The following is a 17,539-nucleotide window of genomic DNA, read 5'->3' on the forward strand; positions in this document are numbered from 1 at the left end:
TCTCCATCTTATTTTCCTAGAAAATAAATCAGTGATGAGTTAGTACTTCAAAATTTTAATCATAAAATGAGGCTAATAATTTTTGACATTGGTTTAATTAAGTCCTTATTTAATCTGAAGTTATGAATGGATATCAAAGTTTGTTTAGTACAGTATATTTGGGCCAAGCCATTTAATGGTAAAAATCGGTTCTGAGGAAGCAAGCCTATGTTTATCAAGATTTCAGACAGTTCCCTTTTAAGGGTAAAGAATATCCAAATTACTGCCGTGTGATTCTGAATCCTCCTGACTACTGAGCAGCACCATTTTTCCATCGGATGTTCTTCTGCATTCCTATTAAATCACATTTAGAGTACCTTCCAAAATAATTAAGAAGTTGCATTAATAAATGATGTTGGCCAAGCCCACTGCTTTATTCCTCCTCTTTACTTTTTGGTCACTATCAGCATGAAGGCTTACACTGAATAGCCTTTTCAAGTTCACATTTTCGAGTCTGGGTTTCTCAAGCACATAAAGAGGGAGAGAGAACTTAAAAATATGTGTATATCACATAGGCTACTAAAGTTCCATGTAAAGAAATGGGGATTTTTATTTACAGGCTAGAGGTTTGTCATATGTAATTCAAAATGAAATTTACTTACAGTAGGTTTTATTACAATAATTTAAGCTATATTAGTGTTTCAGGGATAACCTTCATTGATTATTCTTCAATAATTAGATACATTTTTCACAGATGAGGTTCTAGATGACTATAAGAAAGATTCTCTTTAAACGTATGTTAAGAAATTTAGTGCTATGTCATTTCAGAATCCTAATCCTGCCTTGAATAAGACAGGTCGGCAGAATAAAACTGCTTTGCCTAGTTCTGTATCCTCTGGGATACTTGTGTATTTTTTGCCTGAGATCCCTCCAGGACAGGATCAGTGGTAATCAATAATTGCTTCTCATTTGTTTTAGGTAGGCAGCAAAATCAATAATATGAGCTGATACGTAAATTTATTTTAGGAAAAAATTAAATAGTTGATTGTGTGTGTTTTTAGTGTTAGCAAAATGTTTGAAATGAAGGGAAAATATATGATTTTATTAGAGGTAGAATATCAAAATGTTAAGCTTATATAGTTTAGCCCTTGATTTTTTAGTCATATTTCCCATTAGTTTCATGGGTATTATTTCCTAGATTATCAAATCCTTGTGGAGAAAACCTTGTCTTAAACTTCTTTTGTATTTCTTACAGTACTGAACAGTTCGTTTTAGTTAACAGGATAAAATATCATCTTGTGTCCTTAAAAAGAAACAATTTCTCCTACATTTATTTTGCCTAATCAAATAGATCATGATATAGATTAAACAGGGGGAAATGGTTGTTTCTGTGATTAGGATGGCTGAGTGAAGAACAGCTTCTGTATCTTTTTTGGCATTAATATTAATTGTAAAACAAGAAGACAGGGTATTTCCTAACCACATCTCCATATTTGTCTATAGTAAGGAGAAAGATTTATCGACACTACAATTGGTAACAAGTAAACTTTTTTTCCTAAAAAAATTTGTTTTTCTTCTATTATTCCATGCATATGTGCAAAATCTACCAGTATGTGTTCTATAGATAACTCAGCTTTAGGATTGTAATCCACAAATTGATTTACAGGTCACTTAATATTTTTTTCAAGTTAGCAGTCTTATTAATGGTAATTAGGTTCCTGGACTATTGTACAAGGAAAGAGGAAAAAGTCTCTTAAACAGACCTAGATTCAAATTAGGATTCTACTACTTGCTATCTGTGTAATAGAAAATTTATATAATACTTAATAAGATTGCAGTAAATATTAACTGAGATGGTACATTTTTATTTTGAAAAATTACACACACACAGAAAAGGCGCAAGAATAGTACAGTGAGCATCCGTGTGCTCTTAATCAAGTTTTATCAATTAACATTTCACCACGTTTGTACACACACATTCCTTTTCTTTCACTCAATATGTGTGTGTATATATGTTTTATATATGTTTGTCTGTATGCTATATCTGGGTTTATATACACACTTCTGCTGAATCATTTTGAGGATAAGTTGGCATTTTTCTATTTACTCTTGATCTAGATTGATATAGTTTGAATCTGTCACACTCTTCTTGGGATTTAGCTTTTAATTGTCAACCCTCTCTCTAGGGGCCTGTCTATTCTCTTTCTTATTTCTAACATCCTATCTTACCATAGCCATTGGGAGTTGTAACTCAGCCAGCTTGGATTCAGGGCAGATGAGGTCTCCTTACTTAGGACAAAGAGTTTGTGCCCAGGAAACAGAACAAAAAATGTCATTCATCTTATTTTCATTCTTTTGTTATGCTTAGAATGTGGTAATCAAATGGGCAAGAAAAAATGAAATTGTTATTGTTTTCACTGGGGCCTACAATCATACTACTCTCTTTTACGTAAGCCCTATTTACTTCTCCCAGCAACCCTTGAGCTAATTAGTAATACATCCATTTATAGAAAAGCAAACAGGTACCTTAATGATAGGTAATTTGCCCAGGCATCATACAGTCAGGATTTGAACTCAGGTAGCTAACTCTAAAGCCCATACTGTTTCCAGGACATCAAAAATTTTTGTAGACATTCCATCTACTTTTAGGAATATGAGAAATGCACTTTTGCATTCACGATTTAGATTATTCTGTGCTTCTCTTAGTCTTTATTATGACTGTTATTTGACTTCTTTGAAGGAATAACTCACTGGCTACATTTTGCTCATCTGAATCCATCTTTTTTTTGTGTGTGTGTGAGGAAGAAGATCAGCCCTGAGCTAACATCTATGTGGGACGCAGCCTCAGCATGGCCAGAGAAGCAGTGCGTCGGTGCGCGCCTGGGATCCGAACCCGGGCCGCCAGTAGCGGAATGCGTGCACTTAACCGCTAAGCCACGGGCCGGCCCTGAATCCATCTTTATCTTATAACTTAAGCAGACAGACTTCTTCACCATCCTCCAAAGTCAGTCCTTTGTCCCTCCATCAAAGCATTACATTAAAGGGTCAATACACATTTTCTAAAAAAGGCTAGATAATAAATATTTGAGGCTTTGCAGACCATGCATTCTCTGTTGCAACTACTCAACTCTTCTATCGTAGCACAAAAACAGCCATAGCCGGGGGCTGGCCCCGTGGCACAGTGGTTAAGTTTGTGAGTTCTGCTTTGGTGGTCCAGGGTTCACCAGTTCAGATCCAGGGCACGGACCTACTCCATGCTCATCAAGCCATGCTGAGGCAGTGTCCCACATAGAAGAACTAGAAGGACCTACAACTAGGATATACAACTATGTACTGGGGCTTTGGGGAGAAAAAAGAAAAAGAGGAAGATTGGCAACAGACGTTAGCTCAGGGCCAATCTTCCTCAAAAAAAACCAGCCATACTCAATACATAAATGAATGAGTGAGACTGTGTTCCAATAAAAGTATTTCCAAAAACAGGCCAAATTTCACCTGTAGGCCATGGTTTGTTGATCCCTAATATAAATCATCTTATATGCCAATTAGTATTTATATGCCAGGGAAATGTTGTAAGGAGCACCGTGAAGAGATGTATGAATGCTTATCCCTTCTCATGTATTTGTTTATGTATGTACAATGACCACTTTTCATATGCGCCTTCTACATGAGAAAATGCAAATGAATTAATAAATACAGCAGGTGCCTCAAAACATGTTATCATGAAAGTCAGTTTTGTACTGAGCAGGGAACATGCTTTTAAAAGACTAGTGATGTTTAAAGGAAAATTTCAAGGTACATGACCCCTGCTCTCAAACATTTGGCAATAATGTGTTCCATCTAGCATACTATGAGCCATGTTCTGATCGCTATTTGAAGAATGTTGAATGTGCCTTGCATGGGCAAAAAAAAGCAAGAAAGAAACACAAAACAGATGTGACAATGAAATTTCAGTATAACACATGTGGGAGACGTGGTGATTCCTAGGTCACACTACTCACACAAATGACATAATTAGGAGATCCATCACTAATGGTTTGTTATAAAGATAGAAAAAATACATGTGTTATTTACAATCATATTGATTGTTTTCTCAATTTTATCATTTCTCCTGGAGATTATCATCTTAAGGAAAACTGTTTATCCTTTATGTCTGATAATCACATCTTTATTTCCCAATCTGTTGAACCTTCTGTCTGTTGGAATTTGTGCAATTAATGCTAAATAATTACAATGATATTATGTAGTCTTTTCATGTACACATCATATTGTCTGGTGATTGAAATCCTCTTCTCTTCATTTTTGTTCTTTATAAAGGAAGATATCAACTCTGTTCAAAGAAAAATTTACCTTTGAGGAGTCTGAAAAAATTGTTTTCTTAATCATAAGCATTTCTGAAAGATGTAATGATCTTTAGCTGCTTTAGTACATTGGTTACTTCATGTGTGCTCCAGAATTGTTGAATAGGCTTTGTTACAAAAATGAAATACCAAATGAAAATGAAAAGACAATATAATATAGCAAAACATGAGATGCAGTGAAAGCAGTGATCACAGGGAAATTATGGTTGTAAATGCCTACATTAAAAAAAAGGAAAGAGAGGGGCCAGCCTGGTGGCATAGTGGTTAAGTTTGCATGCTCCACTTCAGCGGCCTGGGGTTCACGGGTTCAGATCCTGGGCGCGGACCTACACACTGCTCATCAAGCCATGCTGTGGTGGCATCCCACGTACAAAATAGAGGAAGATTGGCACAGATGTTAGCTTAGGGCTAATCTTCCTCAACAAAAAAAAAAAAAAAAAAAGAGGGGCCAGCCCCATGGCCTAGTGGTTAAGTTCAGTGTGCTCTGCTTTGGCAGCCTGGGTTTATAGTTCCTAGGGGGTGGACCTAAACCACTGGTCGATGGCCATGTTGTGGTGGCAACCTGCATACCAAACAGAGGAAGACTGGCACAGATGTTAGCTCAGGGCAAATCTTTCTCAAGCAAAAAGAAGAAGATTGGCAACAGATGTTAGCTCAGGGCGACTCTTCCTCAGCAAAAAAAAAAAAAAAGAAGAAGAAGAAGAAAGATCTCAAATCAGTAACCTAACTTTACACTATAAGAACCTAGAAAAAGAAGAGTAAACCAAACCAAAGAGCAGAAATTCTAAAAAATAGAGAATAGAAAAACAATAGACTCAACAAAATCAAAAGTTGATTCTTTGAAAAGATCAACAAAATTAACAAACGTTTAGCTAGATTGACTAAGGAAAAAAAGGAGAGTCTAATTACTAAAATCAGAAATGAAAATAGGGAGCATTACTACCAACCTTACAAAAATATAAAGGATTAAAAAAGAATTTATGCTAACTCAGATGAAATGGACAAATTCCTAGAAACATACACACTACCAAGACTGACTCAAGAAGAAATAGAAAATCTGAACAGAGCTAAAACAAGTAAAGAGATTGAATCAGTGATAAAAATCCTCCCAAAAAAGAAAAGCCCAGGACCAAATGGCGTCACTAATGAATTCTACCAATCATTTAAAGAAGAATTAACACAAATCCTTCTCAAACATTTCTTAACTAATTTTATGAGGCCAGCATTACCCTGATACAAAAGCCAGATAGAAAATATCACAGGAAAAAAGGAAACTGCAGACCAATACCTTTTTGTATATTAATGTAAAAATCTTCTACGAAATACTAATAAGCTAAATCCAGCAGCATATTAAAAGGATTATACATCATGACCAAGTGAGTTTTATCTCAGGAATGTAAGGGTCATTCAACATATGAGAATTAATCATTGTAATTCATTAATACAGTGAAGGGGAAAAAAAAAATCACTTGGTCATCCCAGTTGATGCAGAAAAAGCATCTGACAAAATCCAGTACCCTTTCAAGGGATTTCAAGATAAAAACATGTAAACTAGGAATAGGAGGGAACTTCCTCAACTTGATAAAGGTCATTTATAAACCCATGGTTAATATCATGGTAAAAGCTTTTCCCCCTAAGATCAAGAACAAGATAGGGATGTCCACTTTCACCACTTATATTCAGCATTTTACTGGAAGTTCTAACCAGAGCAATTAGGCAAGAAAAAGAAATAAACGGCATCCAAATTGGAAAGGAATGGGGCCTGCCGGTGACGCAAGCGGTTAAGTGCATGCGCTCCGCTGCAGTGGCCCGGGATTTGCCGGTTCGGATCCCAGCGCGCACCGACGCACTGCTTGTTAAGCCATGCTGTGGCGGCGTCCCATATAAAGTGGAGGAAGATGGGCACAGATGTTAGCCCGGGGCCAGTCTTCCTCAGCAAAAAAAGAGGAGGATTGGCAGATGTTACTCAGGGCTGATCTTCCTCACAAAAAAATAAAATAAATAAAATATCATTTAAAAAAAAAATTGGAAAGGAAGAAGTCAAACTATCCCTATTTGCAGATAATATGATCTTATATAGAGAGAATCCAAATAAAACTATTGGTGCTAATAATTAAATTTAGTAAAGTTGCAAGATTCAAGATGAACACACAGAAATTAGTTGTATTTCTGTACACTAATAATGAACCAACCAAAAATAACTAAGAAGATAACTCCATTTACAATAACATCCAAAAGAATAAAATACCCAGGAAAAGATTTAACCTCAAAGTTTAAGACTTGTACACTGGAAACTACAAAGTATTGCTGAAAGACATTAAAGAAGACCTAAATAAGTGGAAAAATATTCAGTGTTCATTGATGAACGACTTAACATTAAGATGGCAGCACTCCCTAAAGCAGTCTACAGATTCAGTGCTATCCCTATCAAAATTCCAATGGCATCTTTTGCAGAAATGGAAAAGCTGATCCTCAAATTTATATATAATTTCAAAGAACCCTAACTAGCCAAAACAGTATTGAAAAAGAAGAATAAAGCTGGAGTATACACACTTGACAATTTCAAAACTTACTAGAAATCTACAGTAATCAAAACAGGATGGAACTGGCATAAGGTAGACTTACAGACCAATGGGATAGAATTGAGAGTCCAGAAATATACCCAAACATCTGTGACCAGTTGATTTTCAACAAGAGTGCCAAGACCACTGAATAAGGAAATACTATTCTCAACAAACGGTGCTGGGACAACTGGATATCTACATACAAAAAAATGAAGTTGGACCCCTACCTTAGACCATATACAAAAAGTAACTCAAAGTGGATCGATGATCTAAGTAGAAGAGCTAAAATTATAAACTCTTAGAAGAAAATATAAGGGTAAATCTTCGTTACCTTGGGTTTGGCAATAGATTCTTAGATATGACATCAAAAGCACGAGAAAGAAAAGAAAAAAATAGATAAATTAGACTTCATCAAAATTAAGAACTTTTGCACATCAAAGGACATAATCAGGAAGTGAAAAGACAACCTACAAAATGGGAGAAAATATTTGCAAATCATGTCTGATAAGGGTCTAGTATCCAAAACATAACATATAAGAATTCTTATAATACAACAGCAGAAAGACAGCCTAATTCAAAAATGGGTAAAGGACTTGAATAGACATTTTTCCAAAGAAGATATACAAAGGGCCATCAAACCCATGAAGAGATGCTCAACATCATTAGTAATTGGGGAAATGCAAATCAAAACCACAATGAGATACCACTTCACACCTAGGAGGATAACTATAATTAAAAAAACAGGAAGTAACAAGTTTTGGCAAGATTGTAGAGAAATTAGAACCCTCATACATTGTTGGTGGGAATGTAAAATGGTGCAGCCACTGTGGAAAATAGTTTGGCAGTTCCTTGACAAGTTAAACATAGAATCACCACATGACCCAACAGTTCCACTCCTAAGTATATACCCAAAAGAATTGAAAACGTACTCAAACAAATACTTGTATGTGAATGTTCATAGCAACTCTATTCACAATAGTCCAAAACTGGAAACCGAAATGTCCCATCAATGGATAAATGAATGAATAAACAAATTGTGGTGTATGCATACAATGGAATATTCTTCAGCACTAAAAAAGAATGACGTACTGATCATGCTACAACGTGGATGAACTCCAAAAACATTATGTTAAGTGAAAGAAGCAAGACACAAAAGGTGACATATTGTATGATTTCATTTATATGAAATGTTCAGAATAGGTAAATCCATAGAGACAAAAGCAGATAAGTGGTTGCCAGGGCCTAGAGGAGGAGAGGAATGAAAGTGAGTATTTAATGGTTACAGGGTTTCCTTTTGGCGTGATGAAAATGTTCTGGAACTAGATGGTGATGTTGCACAACATTATGAATATACTAAATATCTCTGATTGGAAACTGTAAAATGGTTAATTTTATGTTATGTAAGTTGCCCCTCAATTTTTTTTTTTTTTTTTTTTTTTTTGGTGAGAAAGATTGGCCTTGGGCTAACATCTGTTGCCAATCTTCCTCTTTTTGCTGAGGAAGATTGGCTCTGAGCTAACGTGTGTGCCCATCTTCCTCTATTTTGTATGTGGGATGCCACCACAGCATGGCTTGACGAGTGATGTGTCGGTCCACACCTGGGATTCGAACCTGCGAACCCCAAACCACGAAGCGGAGCACGTGAACTTAACTACTATGCCACCGGACCGGCCCCTGCACCTCAATCTTTTTAAAGCTGAAACATAACAAAAATTATTTAAAATCATTAAATGATGTGATAAACTGAAATGAGAATTTTTCTTTATCATTAGAATGGAGGCAGGGACTGGGCTACCATGACTACTGTTACAAAGTTCTACTGATTCTTTATGACCAGAGCTGAGGTTTATTTCTCAGTTTATGATACACAGTGGCTGTAAGGACAACCGTGGTGATGGTGATGGTATGGTGATGGCAGTAAGGGGTATTAAATATGGGGTAGGAGAATGTTAAATGTATCAGAAGGAACACAGCTCTTTTCACTTGAGAGCATCCTCTCGAGTGTGTCCAACAGCGTTTCAAGTTGAGGTCTTCTTTTTCCCTCAGCTACTAGAAAGCTTGGAACCAAATTCTGCCAAATTAGCTTCATTTGCTTTATGATAGAGTCACTAGGTTAGTAGGTCAGAACTGCTGTATTTCTGGATTTCAGTGAAACACTTGACAAAGTCTCATGATGTCACTGTAGCATACCTTAGGGCTCTCTCCTCTGTCTTGTCATCCTGATGTTTTTTTTTTTATTTTATTTTATTATTTTTTTCCCCCAAAGCCCCAGTAGATAGTTGTATGTCATAGCTGCACATCCTTCCAGTTGCTGTATGTGGGACGCGGCCTCAGCATGGCCAGAGAAGCCGTGCATGGGTGCGCGCTCAGATCTGAACCCGGGCCGCCAGCAGCGGAGCGCGTGCACTTAACCACTAAGCCACGGGGCCGGCCCTGTTTTGTTTTTTTTAATCACATTTTTTATGCCCGGATACTAGGAAGGCTAGCAAATACACTGGTTGACAGACTCAGAATCTTTAAAAGATAGGAATGGATGATTTTTTTTTTTTTTTTAACCATTGACTTGTACACTTTATTTATTTATTTATTTTGTGAGGAGGACCAGCCCTGAGCTAACATCCAATGCCAATCGCCCTCTTTTTTGCTGAGGAAGACTGGCCCTGGGCTAACATCCCTGCCCATCTTCCTCTACTTTATATGGGACGCCGCCACAGCATGGCTTAACAAGCGCACACCCGGGATCCGAACCAGTGAACCCTGGGCCACCGCAGCAGAGCGCGCGCACTTAACCGCTTGTGCCACCAGGCCGGCCCCGGAATGGATGATTATTATGGATCAAATATAACAAAATGAATTTTATCAGAGATAAATATTGTCTTGTACTTGGGACCAAAAAACACAAACTGAAAAAGAAACCACTGGAGGGACATGACTTAACAGCAGCATATGCAATAAAGAGTAATAGGGTATGATCACTTGTAATCTCTTAGTATAAGCTAGCAGCAATGAGTTGTTTAAATGTGCTGTTGAAAACTACTCGGCATGAAGCAGGCCACATCTGGGGCATTGTCCTCAATTCCATTTTCCAAGAGACTTTGACAAACTGAAAATAAATCTAGAGGTCTCTGTAAGGGATGATGAAGACATTCAAACCCATGTCCTAAGAAAGTTGAAGAAAACAGGAATGGCTAGTCTCAAAAATATTGGCACTCTTCAAACAGTGAGAGCTATCCAAAAAGAAAAAAGAAAAGGCAAAACAACAGAATTAACTCCCTTGTCTGGTTATGAAAGCATTCAAGCAAAAACTGAATGGACATTTTTCAAAAATATTCTTGATGATTAAAGGATGGAACCACCTAGTAACTTAAGTGTCTTTCAACTGTAAGGTTGTATGGATCTACATAATTACTAGAAAATAGGCAACATGAGGATGGGGAAAAAGAGAAAATATGAGCTTAAACCAATGGTCTAATAGAACTCAAACAGAACTTATTGCTTGCTTCTAAATTCACGGCATTGTTGAAGATACTATTCAGAAGTGATGACATTTCAGGTTTGGGTCAGTATCAGTGGGATGATAACTTGTTTCATTGGCCTTGCTTTATAGTCTAGTCTCCTGAGACAAGACCTAGGGCTTGGAAGCCCAGCACAGCTGTCTTCTTCTGGAAAACCTGGGACACCATACTACTCATTCTCTGCCACAAGTTCCAGGAGAAGACCACTCCATGACTCTGCAGCACTTGGTAAGTGCATCAGACAACAAATCCCATCCTACAAATGGTTCTGTTTTCCCCCGTATTTTATACTGCTGGGTGCACTTTTAATTAGAAGAAATTTGGTTTCTTGGCTATCATGTTCATATTGGGGCTTATTTGCATAATATATATCTATTATATATTTAATAAACAATTTAATACTCTTGTTTCGTCATTAATATAAGAGGAACTAAGTGAAACATGGAACTTAAAAAAATGGGACTAGTTTTTTATCTTATAATAAAAATGTCATGTGCTAATATTAACACCTTATTTTTGACTAAAATTGATAGAATGCTGAACAGTTTACAGAGTAGTTTTATATACATTCTCATCTCATCAGTACAATAGCCCTCCTGGTCAGTGGATGTAATAATAGATTTAACGTTAAACTGAGGCTCAAAAGAAAACACATTCATACAATTAGTAGATTGTTTACCCAGGATAAAATTTAAGATTTTGTGACTCCAAGTCTAAAGTTCTTTGCATATTAATTGCTTTTATTCCCCAATTTTTAAAAATATTGAGGTAAAATTAATAAAACACAAAATTAACCATATTAAAGTGTACAACTCAATGACATTTAGTACATCCACAATGCTGTGCAACCATCATCTCTATCTAGTTCCACAACATCACCAACACCAAAGGAAACTACATATTAAGCATTTAACCCTCATTCTCTTAGCTTCCTTTTTTTATGTCTTATACGTAGCCTAACCAGGCCAATCCATTTTGTGTTGCTGCTTACTGCAACCCTCAGGTGTACTGACACCTTATCCAATCAGTGTTTAAATGTGGGAACTTTTGGTGATTCCTACCAAAGAATCCTTTATACAAGAAAATTGAAGTTGTAAAGCATGTTTATATTAAGGATAGGCTAGCTTCTAAAATAAATATAGTCCACCAACAGAAAATATGTCATAGTTATTTATTCCACAAGTATTTGTTGACTGCCTCCAATTTATGTCTCTACTTTCTGTCAAGCCTATATTTTGGTGAAATATTCATAGTCTCTGGGTCTAGAGTATGCTTGAGGGTATAAAAGGGCACAATGATGGATTGTCATGTTCGGCATAGAGAGCTCTGATTAGATGTGCCCACCTCTCAGTATTATGAGTGACTTAGTATATGTACTGTTAGAGTGAGCTCAGATGATTTAGACCAGTATACTTTTTGTTATTAAAGAAATGATAGATTGTAAAGGGTCTTTTCTCCTTTCTCACCAAATGAGTTAGTTAGGGTAGGAACATTTATTTGAGTATAGACATGTCAGTGTCACTCTAGAAAAATATCTTGTTAGTATGCTATGTGAGCACATACTGTGACAAAAAGCACTAATATAGACTAATGTACTATTACTGAAAGTTAAGGGAGAAAATTGAAATAACTAGGAAAGGGGGGATGGATTTTATAAAAACTCAAGTTTTCCAGAAATTAAAGCTTATATCTTCTTCATCTTCATTTTGATTATGTTAACGATAGATGCTGTTGATTGTCTCCTCCATGCCAGGTACTGTGCTATACATACTACATCTTTACAAAAAACTCTGTGAGGTTGTAATATTAACCTCATGTTACAAATGAGGAACCAAGACCCAGGAAGCTAAGTAACTTAGCCCAGGCTTGGTACCCAGGGAGGCCCACTCATCCCCTGTGTGAATACCATTTAGTGGATTATTAATCCATTCTTCATTGTTGTTTCTCAGTCTTAGTCACTCTTTCTTGGCATTGCACTTATTCATAAAATCTCAGAGTTGAAAGGATTTCAGAGATCATCTATGCCAACCTCAGCATCTTCTCAAGCTATTTAGATGCTCTAGGAAATCGGTAATCTGCAAATCAGTATCTAACTATCCAGTTTGTATTCATTTTGCCACAGATTTTAATATAAACCTAATAATAGTGGCTAAAATTTATTAGGTATCACTCTCTGTTAGGCACTGCCCTGAGCATCTTTCATGTGTTTATTACAATAATTACAGGAGGTGTTATCCCCTTTTTACATCTTAGGTAACTGAAGCTCAAAGAGATTAAGTAACTTGCCCAAGCTCACACGGCTGCTGTATAATTCAGCTAAAATTTGAATCCAGCCAGCTTACTCTCTTAACTGTTAAACTTTGCAACCTCCCAAAAGTGAACTGTGAATTACAAAATGTCAATTATTTTAAATCTGACATTATGTATGTAATTGTATAGGGGCAGCTAATGATGAGATAAAAGTATAAAAGAAAAACTTCTATTCACATGACGGGAAACACTCCCCTAAATAGCATCATCTTCCACTAGTAATTACCCCAAAATAGAGTGATGGGCTCCAAACTGATAGGAGCATTTCAGTTGACTCTCTTGGTATACAGTGTGGCTTTTGCTCAAGGGATGCTGTATTAGTTGTGAAGAGTTGGGTTCTAGAAAAGCCTGACAAAGAACAAAAATTTTGCCTGTAAGTTTTGTAAGTACAGAATGTGCCAGATGTTGTTTATCTTTGGCACTTTTGTTTTAAGGAAATATAGGCTGTCTCTTGGGGTAGGGACTTAGATGCTAATGAATGTTTTTTTCTGTTTTTATTATATAAAATGTTTCCACATGCTACTTATAAAGTTGTTTTTTAAGCTTTGTAGCCTCCTGGGATATTCACTGTAAAGATTCCCAGCCCCAATTTAAAGGATTTAATTCTTTCTTAAACAACTGCGTGTCTTATTGAGTTGTATGATTTATGACACAGGAAAATACAATGCTTGTTTAATTCTCATTTTTACAATTTTCAAAAATATTGTACTTTATATCAGCCTTCTTATGTGTTCTTTCTTCTTAATAGTGAATCCCTGTGAAAAATCCTGAATTTGATCCATATTTGTTTGAGATTGGAAAGCTGCACTTATCCCCCTTTTTTAACAATAAATGACGGACAAGTTTTAAATTTTAAATTTTACAGATAAGTAAAATTAAAATACCAAGTGAAGCTGATTAGGCGTATGAAAATACTCATGTTCTCATTTATATTAATAAATTATTTATGTCTTAGAAAGAAGTATACTTTAGTTATTTCTCAGAAATAAATATAAACATCCAAGGATGAAACTGTACAATAATTAGTGTTGAAGTTGCAATTTTTTTTTTTTTTTTGTGAGGAGATCAGCCCTGTGCTAACATCCGCCAATCCTCCTCTTTTTTTTGCTGAGGAAGACGGCCCTGGGCTAACATCCGTGCCCATCTTCCTCCACTTTATATGGGACGCCGCCACAGCATGGCTTGCCAAGCAGTGCGTCTGTGCACGCCCGGGATCCGAACCAGCGAACCCCGGGCCGCCGCAGCGGAGCGCGCGCACCTAACCGCTTGCGCCACCGGGCCGGCCCTGAAGTTGCAATTTTAACCACACATTATTAAAGTAAATGTTCTTACAGAATACTGGATGACGTTGTATATGACAGTGCCCGTATTTAATAGTTTACGTAGCATATCTGACATTATTATAGCCTTAATTTTTCATTTATTAAATTTTTAACATAATAAGTTGTAACATAGCTTTAACTTCTAGTCTGTTTAATATGCTTTTTAACCTAATTCTCAATGTGGTATGGATACTGAATTTGTGTCTCTGTTAAGGAGTCGTATTATTAAAATGACCTGTTGCACCAAATGCCCCTCTGCAAATGAAACTGAGATAAACAATGTAAAATGCCTAGCATGGAGCCTGCCACATACTAGGTACTTAAGAAATGTTCATTCCCTTTCCTCACACATGCTTATTGGTTTATTTTCTTTCTTGTTTTACTTTGTTTGCTGTCATCTTCCCAAACTTATGGAATATGTATTTCAGAATATCACTTCATTAGGAGAACATGTTTTACACTGGAACCAGTTAGAAAGAATAAGGCCCAGATCCCTATATTCCCTTGCTTACTCCTAAATATTGGAAAACAAGAAAGGCACTAGGAGGAAAAATTCCTTCCTGTTCATTTGAAGTCTGATCTTTTCTAATATAAATGCTGATGAAATATACTGTTTTCCACATGCAGATCCTTTGCAAGCAAAGAAAGTCAGAAAGGTGCCTCCTGGTTTGCCTTCTTCTGTAAGTACCCATTTTTTTGACTTTGCAGTAAACAAACTGATTTCAAGTATTCAGAATTTGCTGGCTATAAGGTTATATTCCATTGGTGTCAATAGGCACACTTCACATAGTAACTATTCACTGCTTAACAGAATCATTGATTGAGATAAATCCACATTTAATGTTAGGTTTTTAGATTTCTCTGCAGTGATTTGTAGCTTACTCGTATGCTCTTACTCCATGTCCCTGTCATTTGAATTCCCCTCTTGGGAAGAGGACTAGGCCAGTAGCTGTCAAAGAAGATCTCCTATACCGGTCTTTTGATGTTTAATTAGTCATTATGTTGCTGAACAGGAGGACAGACAGAGATTAATAGCTGACAATCTTAGAAATTTACATTTGTAATAATCCCAGTGGAGCTCAAGACATTAAGATTCGGAAGACATGTTCAGCTCAGCTTGCCTCAGTAGGACTAAGGTTATTAATATGCATAAATCACCAAGTCAGATGTTCATTGTGAAGCCCTTGTGGATTTTAAAGCCTTCATTAAGCCTTTCCTAACTTCAGCCTAGCATCAGGAAAGCTTTCAAGCAACTAGTTTGTTGATCCCTCTTTGCTCAAAAATGTATCCTTTGAGAATAAAGAGCTTTCAGGAAGGAGGTTGGAAAGGTTTGGTGAACAATCATTAATGGCTGTGATAATCTAATGCTGTAGGGGTGTTTGTGCTATTAAATATACTTTATTCTTTTAAAAAGTAAAAGTATTTGTAAATGAACCTGTATCATAAATCCACCTACAATTTAAGAATCCCTGGTGTGAGGAGGGAAGTTTTTTTTTTCCTCTCCCTTTGCTTAGAACAAATGGGGAGTGGGGTTTTTGGATTGAGGCCCCATGCCTTATAGGGTACATCTCTTTGTTGTGTAAATGGATGTTGGGCTTTTATTTGGCAGTACTTAACACATGGGCGCAGGTGCTGCTGGATGAGTCACAGCTCATCGAAGTGTATGCTGAATGGGATATCTGGCTTGGCAAGTAGTAATCTAGAAGGAGCAGCATGGGTCTGCGCTTCTTATTTTTTATTAAGGCTGAAGTAGAGATAGCATCTTTTTGGTTATTTGCTTTCCCTGTGTTCTTCCCCTGCCTTCTCTTCCTTGTGATACATGAAAACTCGAATTTGAAATCCTCTTTGAAACTCAGTTCCAGATGGATCTGGGTTTTATGCAGCCTAGGGCAGCTGTGCTCTGAACCTGCAGCCTACCTGGAAGGTTGGATTGCAGCTGCAGGCATTCTTAAAAGCTTTTGCTTGCGTAAGCACCTGGGCCCACTGGAGGCTGAATAGCTGCGTGATAAACAAAATGAACACAATGCCTCAAATCATTATTCCCGAAGACAGGAATTTTTTTTCAGCAGGAGCTAAAAATAGTTGGGCAATTTACATTTTAACAGTTGTGTGCTGTGCAGGGGTTGGTGGTTCAACAGTATAACAGATGATTTCTGCTAGATTAACAGAAATCATATTTAAAACTGACAGGACTGCTAAAACATATAACCGTGCAATTTTCTTGTAATTTATTGCTATAATTCTATGAGCGTAATAAAAGTTAAATTACATGTTAATATTTAGTAGACCTACACAGGTTAAAAAAAAAAAAAAGACTAATAAAAAATTCATCTCATTGCTTCTTAGCCTGACATTAATTTTAAGAAACAATATATTTTCAGTGTTTCATAGTTCTTTCATTTTTAAAACAAAAGGGCAAAATGGACAGAACAGCCTGGAAAGAGAATAGACACTGGAGGTCACCAGTGTTCCTTACAATCCTAATCATAACAGCAGTCACTACTTGGAGGTAGTCTCTGTATTGTCTCAGGTGTCCAAGACGAGCCATCGGAAGGGGAAAGCCACTGAATTCTGACGAAACTTTGATTTCTTTGAGAACCATTAGGAAATTTCATAAGACAAGCCTACTTATATATTGTGTTACTGCTGCCTTATTTGAGATTTATTATTTATACAGAACAGAATAGAATTCAGTATTTTCATTTCTATATTTAACATCAGCATCAAGCATGATCATACTACTTTGAAATCATGCCGAAACTAGCACTTAAATATATTGACTGTTATTAAGGATATATAAATAATAAGTGCATTTTGATTAATTGGAAGTATATTTTAGATTAAATGCTATGTTGAAATATCAAGTTTTTAAAAGAAATTTTTTTAAAAAACAGATACTTTGATAAATAATACCAAAGTAAACTCCGAGAACACTTATGGTTACACTATTTATCTTTTCACTGTCTAAAACAAATGGGAATCTGAAGTTATGGTTTTCTATTGGAATGCTTTTACTGAAACATATGTAATTTACAGACCTTTAACAATGTGAATTGTGAAGAAAAAAAAAAGGTATGAAAATGGACTATGTATATTTTATTTCATGGTCATTTGAATATCATTTGAATATCCCAAACCAAAGTAGAAACTTGACAGTAACATCACAGATTACAAAGTTTGCTGCTTATCCAATCTATCTTTAATTATTTGTAAAATACATGCTACCTTTACTAAAGAAACAATGAAAGAGCTAAATTAGTATTGTACTGCTCATACTGCTACAGAAAACAAGTCAGGTTTACTTAACATGCAAAGCATTGATAATCTACATAATCTGACCACAGGGCATTGGTTAGAGGCCTTTTCTTTTTATGAGCCTGATACATATTTAGGTATCATAAGTACAATCCTCTGCTCCTCTGTTACTCTCTGCAGAACAACTGAATGCTAACTTCTTTCTGGATGAAGATCCAATGAGGGTGTGTTGACAT

The 17,539-nt window shown here is 36.3% G+C and overlaps 1 protein-coding gene across 15 annotated transcripts in view; it reads left to right on the plus strand.

The window, feature by feature from the left end:
* TCF12 (transcription factor 12) overlaps window positions 1-17,539 on the plus strand; it is a 362,989-nt gene that overhangs the window by 273,622 nt on the left and 71,828 nt on the right. For all 15 annotated transcript variants that reach the window (XM_058541659.1, XM_058541657.1, XM_058541661.1 and 12 more), the window contains 2 exons: window positions 10,509-10,644; window positions 14,676-14,728. In XM_058541659.1, the coding sequence (XP_058397642.1) occupies window positions 10,509-10,644; window positions 14,676-14,728 (189 nt within the window). The remainder of the gene's footprint in view (window positions 1-10,508; window positions 10,645-14,675; window positions 14,729-17,539) is intronic.

This window comes from Diceros bicornis, chromosome 5 (genome assembly GCF_020826845.1).
Source record: "Diceros bicornis minor isolate mBicDic1 chromosome 5, mDicBic1.mat.cur, whole genome shotgun sequence".
In the NCBI taxonomy this organism is placed as follows: Eukaryota; Metazoa; Chordata; class Mammalia; order Perissodactyla; family Rhinocerotidae; genus Diceros; species Diceros bicornis.